General features: G+C 51.8%; 1 protein-coding gene across 1 annotated transcript; it reads left to right on the plus strand.

Moving 5' to 3' along the window:
* Positions 1–6,227: 6,227 nt before the first annotated feature.
* On the plus strand, positions 6,228–6,791 carry LOC136460648 (uncharacterized). Its single transcript, XM_066460270.1, has 2 exons — positions 6,228–6,428; positions 6,630–6,791. Exons 1-2 carry the CDS (start codon positions 6,228–6,230, stop codon positions 6,789–6,791), a joined length of 363 nt encoding a protein of 120 aa, XP_066316367.1.
* Positions 6,792–7,658: the final 867 nt, after the last annotated feature.

Genomic DNA, 7,658 nt, shown 5'->3' on the forward strand with positions numbered 1-7,658 from the left:
GGCTAGTTTACGAGACAAATCTATTAAGCTTAATTAATTTATCATTAATATTTTTTTACTGTAGCACCACCATATCAAATTATAAACTGGTTAATCTTAATGGATTCGTCTCGCAAATTAGTCTTCGTATATGCAATTAGTTTTATAATTATATTTAGTTTTATAATTATATTTAATACTTTAAACTAGTGTTAAATGTCCGATGTGACACGGGACTAAATATTAGTCCCTGGTCACGTCACGTCACGCCATGCAGCCCAAGCACTGGCACGCACAAGTCGTGATCATTTTATATGCCAGGCCGCGCCGCGCGGGACGCGGGGTCGTCAAACATACCGCCCGCGCGCGCCAGACCAGCATCCTCCACCAGCAAGCAAGCCACACATCAGCAAGACTGCATCTGAATAATCCTCGATCGGATGGTAGCAGTTGACCATGATGGGAGACGGCGACAGGAGGGAGAGGGCTGAAGCTAGCGCCGGAGATGGAGGAGGACGGGAGGGAGCTGCAGCAGGCAGCCGTGAGAATTCGAATTCGAATTCGAATCCGAAGCCGGCGGCGGTGGGGCGCGTGCCGTTGTACCGGCTCTTCGCGTTTCGCGGACCGGACGGACGCTCTGCTTATGGCTGTGGGCGCCGTCGCGGGGGTGGCCAACGGGATGGCGCAGCCGATCATGACCTCCATCTTCGGCGACGTAATAAAATTTAAAGCGCCGGCGACGCTCCGCGCTCGGCTCGTGGCGACCACTCCGCAACCGTAAATCTACGGCAGGCTGTGATCCCGCAACCGTAAAAGCGACCTGTTGTCAACTGCCGCACACCCCCAAAAAACCGGGAAGGTTGCCCTGGCCCGCAACCGTAAAATGCTGGCGGACACCTATGTAAGTATGCTCCAAATGACCGTAAAAGCAATCTGTAATGACGAATAAATGTACGCAAGGAATAGGAGTGTAGGTGTGAACCGTGCATGCCTATATTTAAGGAAATTAGGCTCCGTTTAGTTTCACCCAAAAGCCAAAAAATTTTGCATAGTAACCGTCACATCGAATCTTCCGGCACATGCATGGAGTACTAAATGTAGACGAAAAAAAACTAATTACACAGTTAGTCGAGAAATCGTGAGACGAATCTTTTAAGCCTAAATAGTCCATAATTGAACAATTTTTGCCAAATACAAACGAAAGTGCTACAGTAGCCAAAAGCCAAAAATTTTCAGAACTAAACACGCCCTTAGTGATTACGGTCCTGTTCGGCTTACTTCATATTCGGTTTGTTCGGCTTCTTTTTTCAGCCGGAACAGTGTTTTTCTCTCACAACAATTCAATCGGAACAGTATTTTTCAGCCAGTTTCAGCCAAGTTTCAGACCAACGAACGGAGCCTACGTGGAATGGTTCTTTTTAGGATTATTTAGTTACAAAAATTCAGGAAACATATACTATAATTTGGCGTGATTAGGTAGTAATTATCCAGCAATTTACACAAATCAAGGGCTCTGAACGTTTATAGATTTAGTAGTTACATGGAGGGGTGTCTACTACTATTATTACTTCACAACCGTAAAAGGCAACTGATTTCTGATTTGTTTATCGCTGACCGTAGCCTATTACCGTAATTCCCGCAAACAGAAAGGAGATCGTGCAACCGCAAAAGGATGGGCACAAGCCTGTGATCCTTGCCGATCGTCAGTTCTAACCGTAATTCACCTATAATAAACCATAAAAGTAAATAATCAAAATTAAATATTATTTTTTCTCTAAAATTCTGTAAACCGGATCTTTTTTACTATAATTGGCGTAATCAAGTAGTAATAATAATCAAACAATTTACACAAATCAAGTAGTAATTTAATAACTGGTCTCTGAACATTTCTGAACTAGTATAAGATTTTTTTTCTGGACGGTTTTTAACTAGTAGTAATTTAATAACTGGCTTTTGAACGTTTTTGAAATTTCTGGACGCCGGTGCTGCTCGTTTCCTAGAGACCGTAACACCTGCGAGATTCACCAAACATAGAAGTATAATAATAATAAAAAATTTGGTCCGGCTTATGTTGCCGTAAAGAGCCATTTTTTTGGCAATTAAAGCTTCGGTGGCCGTCAGTTACCAAGTAAACCTCCGTGCATGTGTCTCCTACCTTATTAACAACGATAGTTAAGGCATGATGATGGTCTACAATCATGTGCTTCAACCACTATGGCATGGAGGCGCACGCCCGGGTGCACTCTCGGGCGTATCCCGATGCGACTGGCGGTCGCATCAGGCCATGCTGGGAGACTCACGTTGCCCATCGCGTTAACAGGCCAACACTGTACTGCCAACTCTCTGTCTGACCACCGTTCAACGTCAGTCAACCGACGTCAGTTCACTGGCACTGTACCGCCAGCCCCTCGTATGGCCTCTATCAGGGGACCCTTTGACCATTCCGTCCGCTCGGATGGGATGGAAGATAAGAATGGCGCACGACGCCCGCACGTACGCTGCAGCGGCCAACAGGACCCCGGTGCGACGCCGCTACCACCACAATCTACAGGGTCAGCGGGACCCACGCGAAGAGGAGGACGGCACACCCCCGGGAGCCTTATTTCTCTTTCTTTTTTTCCCTCTTCCCTACCGTTGTAACCCCTGTTTTCCCTTAGCCTATAAAAGGGAAAGCAGGGCGTCCCAGTAAGGGCATCGAACTCACATCGGTTCACCACACCGCATCAGATCAAGAGTGTCAGCGTCGAACCTCAAGCACATAGCTGAGCAGCGACCAAGCTCTCGGACCTGTTCGTTCTTTCCAACAGAGACTTGGGAGCTCCTCCCTCTCTTGCCAGTTTGTAACCCCCTACTACAAACTCAGTGCTAGTAACACGAGCAGCCCGAAACTGGACGTAGGGACATTCGGCCCGAACCAGTATAATCCTTGTGTCCTCTTAGCACACCATTCGGGCCAGACGCGCAATATACAAATTTACTCGTTGGTGTTTACTCGAAAGACCGACAGTTGGCGCGTCAAGTAGGGGTCTTTTTGCGCGTTTCGACATCAACACCAGGCCTCAGATGGCTAGTCACGACATCACCTGGGTCCCGGGTGTGCACGTGCGCTTTGGGGACCTGGACTTCATCATCACGGCGGAGGGAGAGCTGGCGCGGACACCCATCGTCATCCAGCCACTCCACTCCGCCGGCCTCGACACGATTGCTGAGGCGCTTGAGGAGCTACAGCTGCACGCACCGGAGGGCCATACCCCTAGAAGCGGCCAGCTCCTCGACTTCAACTACGAGAGGTTGGAGCGTCAGCTCGGCGTCTTCCTGGGACCCCAACCATCTCGGGAGGACCTGCGCCATCTCACCTTCTTGTTCGCCAATGTCATGGCGCTACTTACCGGGGAGAGTTGCTCTCCCTGGAATACCTCATTCGGAGCGCCCCGACAGTGCTCCCGTTCGATCTCCGCAACGCCGCAGAGACCGTTGGCCACCTTGTGGCGCAACAAATGATTCAATCCCCCGTGAACGACGAGTTCATAGGGGTGATCGAACGCGTCGCAGAGTCCTTTCATGACCTCCTCGTAGAGGAGCCGGAGTCGCCCTCTGGCTCTGACTCCAGGAAGGGGAGCCATCACCCCTCTCATTAATGCTTCATGATAGGTACCCCCGAGGGACACGTCGAAAGCATCCATGAGGAGGAGGCTACCCAAACGAACGACCTCGACGATGAGGTCGAGAGAGATATAGGAGCCCCACCCTGCCTACGGGTGGAGCAGCTAAAGGCCCGGCACCTAGAGCTTGAGGAAGCACGACTCTAGTTTGAGCAGGAATGCATGGACCTCGATCGCGAGATCGAGCGCCACGGAGACGGGGGGGGGGGGGGGGGGGGGGCGCACGCGCCATGGCCCGTGATGTGAACTAGAGGATCGTCGAGGACGATCAAGCGCTCCCGCACTTCACCTGGGCAAGCCAGAACATCGCTGCTACAGTAGCCTTGCTTAGGGGGCTTCTAGAGCCTGCGACGCCCGAGGATCGATAGGCCCACCGTGAGATTCACGCGCTGCTTGAGTGTGCGGCCACGCAGCAGGCCGAGTAATGGAGATGGGGATCCCGATCTTTCGTCAGGTAGAGGTAACTATCGTTGTGGCGGAGAATGACACACCGATCCGGCTTCAGATTGAAAGATCGAACCCTGCAATCTTAGCACCACAGCTCCTCTGGTTATCAACCAAGTCACGGACCAGGTTGACCTCGCCAAGAAGGCTAATCCCTGCCTGCGCAACGAAGAACACAAGCAAGAACAAGAAGGATCACAACCAAATTGCAGATGAATGATTAAACTCACAAAGTTGGGGTCTCACAAACCGATGAACGGTGAAACTGTTCTTGACAGAATAATCTAAGCAAAACCCAAACCCTAATGACGGTGGCGGCGTATGATTATAAAGGTCTTAGGGTCTTCGCCTACCCTGGACGTGCCCCATAATGGGCCCAAACATGATACACGGTCCAACGGACCAAAAGAAGGTGTCATAGCACCCTGGCAGATTCTGGATGCTGACTTGTTTCGACGATTCCCGTTGATTCCGAAGAGCTTTTGCTGTGAGACCACTTGGATTGACTTCCTTATCAAATTATCTTTCCATCCATATGTGGATCATCGAAAACGGAGTCTGGATGCATCCTGGGTGACCAGTTTAAGGCAGACTAGTCCTGGATTCCAAGGCAGACTCGAACTTGAGTTGCTTTGGGCCTCCACCTCGGGGACTCGAAGCGAATTAGCCTCGGGCCTCCTTCTTGACTTGGATACCCTTGCTGGCCTCCTTCCCCTCCATCCCATGCGCCAAACATGGTCATATGCATGGGTGTCATGTCCTCATCACCGAGAGCTCGCTGTCTCAGCGATGGGAGCCCGATGCTAGCCAGTGCACACCCTCAGTGTGACCCGACAAGGACGCATCGGTCCACCAGACGCCGCATGGTGGCAGGCCGTGCATCACGGTTCCAGTGCAGGAGCATCTCGGCCGCAACCATGATGCACGTGACACCCTCGACACCAGCCGTGGTTACCACCCTCGATGGGGCAAACGCTATGACTACAAGGAGGACCGGAGTCATAGCCCCGAACCGACGGGGCCCCAGGCCTTCGGTTGGCATATCCTCAAGGAGGCGCTCCCACCCCGATACCGCCCACCAACTAACATCCCGAAATACTCCGGGGATACGAACCCTAGCTTGTGGCTCGAGGACTACTGGCTCGCCTGCTGGGCCGGTGGTGCGGTCAGTGATGACTTCATCATCCATAATCTCCCCCTGTTCCTAGCCAACTCGGCACAAACATGGCTGGACCACCTTCCCTCCAACTGTGTTTAGAGTTGGGCGGACCTGAAACAAATCTTCGTGGGGAACTTCTAGGGCACTTGCACGCGCCCTAGGAACCCCTGGGACTTGAAGAACTGCCGACAGAAATCGGGAGACTCTCCGAGAGTACATTAGTCGCTTCACCCGGTAGTGCAACGAGCTCCCCAATGTCGCCGATGCCGACATCATCGGAGCCTTCCTATCAGGTACTACCTACGAGTCGCTAGTCTATAAGTTGGGGCATAAGGGCCCATGGACTACCAGGAACTCCTTGACATCACGACCAGACACGCTTCCGGTGAGGAGGCAGTTGGAGCAATTTTCGATCGCTCCAGAGGCAAGACGAAGTAGGACAACGATGCTGATGAAGGCCCCTCCGACCATTCGAACAAGAAGAAGAACTAGAAAGGGCGCGGGGGCTCGCTCGTGGCCACCACCGATCGAAAAGCCGATTGAGCGTCGGTCGAGGGCACCCCCGATCACTATGACAAGTTGCTTGAGGGGCCATGCCCCAACCACTTCTTCCCCGTCAAACACATGTACAAGGACTACTCCCTCATGAAGCATTTCTTAACCAACGGCTCCAAGAAATGGGAGCAGAAGAAGAAGCCCGAGGCAGAAGCTGACGACGCCGAAGAAAAGGACGGCGACTTTCCATCGCTGGATGGATGCCTCATGATCTTCGGTGGGCCAGAGGCATACGACTCCAAGCGTCGATAGAAGCTCACACATCGAGAAGTCTATGAAGCCGAGCCCGCCATGCTCGCTTTCCTTAAATGGTCAGGGTCTCCCATAAGCTTCGACCGATCCAACCACCCAGATAGCGTCACACACCCAAGCAAGTACCCGCTCATGGTCGACCCTATCGTGGCACGAAGCGGCTCACTAAGGTACTGATGGATGGAGGCAGCGACCTCAACATCATGTATGCTGAGACGCTCGACGCTATGGGCATCGATCGAGCGCGCATCCGACCGACCAGGGCGCCTTTCCACAGCAACGTGCTGGGAAAGCAGGCCATACCAATCGAGCAGATCAACCTACCTATCACCTTTGGGAATCTATCCAACTATAGGACAGAGACCCTCACCTTCGAGGTAGTCAGGTTGCCCTCGGTCTACCACGCCATTTCCCAATTACCATGTTACGTGAAGTTCATGGCCGTTCCCAATTACACCTACCTCAAGCTCAAGATGCTAGGCCCATGTGGGGTCATCACCGTCGACACTTCTTTTTAGAGGGCCTATGAGTGCGAGGTCAAGAGTTGCGAGCTTGCTTCGGCAACCCTCGCTTTTAAGGAGCTTGCAGCAATCGGGAAGGACATCGCTGAAGGAGCACCCGACATGAAGTGGGTGGCCGGATCCTTTGAGCCTACAGAGAACGCCAAGGAGGTCCTTGTCGACCCTGATAACTCCGTCGACAAGATGGTGGGCATCGGCACCGACCTCTCCCCTAAGTAGGAAGGCGCGCTCATCGACTTCCTCTGCGCCAATCAAGACATCTTTGCGTGGAAACCCTTAGATATGCTGAGAATTCCAAGGGAAGTCACAGAGCATGCCTTGAAGATCAGACCGGGTTCTAGGCCGGTCAAACAATGCCTGTGCCGCTTCAATGAGGAGAAGAGGAGGCTCATCGACAAGGAAATCGCTAAGCTCTTGGCGGCGGGTTTCATCAAAGAAGTATACCACCCAGAGTGGTTATCCAATCCTATTCTTATAAAAAAGAAAAGTGGGAAATGGAGAATGTGTGTTGACTACATGAGCCTCAATAAAGGTGTGCCCAAAGGATTTGTTTCCTTTGCCATGCATAGATCAGGTAGTTGACTCGACCTTAGGGTGTGAAACCCTATGCTTCCTTGATGCGTACTCCGGGTACCATCAGATCATGATAAAAAAGTCCGACCAGCTCGCGACCTCTTTCATCACCCCGTTCGGATCGTTCTGCTATGTTGCAATGCCGTTTGGACTCAAGAACGCTAGGGCTACATACCAGCGTTGCATGACCAAATGTTTTGGAGACCTCATCGGGCGGACTGTTGAGGCTTACATGGATGACATCATAGTCAAGTCCAAGCAGACCGACCAGCTCGTGGCTGACCTGGAGCAGACCTTTAGGAACCTCCGGGAGAACGGCATCAAGCTCAACCCCGAAAAATGCATCTTTGGGGTCCCAAGGGGCATGCTGCTCGGATTCATTGTCTCCAAGCATGGCATCGAAGCAAACCCGGTATAAATCTTAGCCATCACAAAGATGGGTCCAATTCCCAACCTAAAGAGAGTTCAGAAGGTTACTGGGTGCCTCGCAGTGCTTAGCCGCTTTATTTCATG

This window comes from Miscanthus floridulus, chromosome 6 (genome assembly GCF_019320115.1).
Source record: "Miscanthus floridulus cultivar M001 chromosome 6, ASM1932011v1, whole genome shotgun sequence".
NCBI lineage: Eukaryota > Viridiplantae > Streptophyta > Magnoliopsida > Poales > Poaceae > Miscanthus > Miscanthus floridulus.

Bases quoted from the DNA above. Each gene is read 5' to 3' on its own strand.
- LOC136460648 (XM_066460270.1), top strand. From the start codon at position 6,228: ATGGATGGAGGCAGCGACCTCAACATCATGTATGCTGAGACGCTCGAC. The intron at 6,429-6,629 runs GTAGTCAGGTTG...CTCGCTTTTAAG, and splicing joins CAGAGACCCTCACCTTCGAG to GAGCTTGCAGCAATCGGGAA.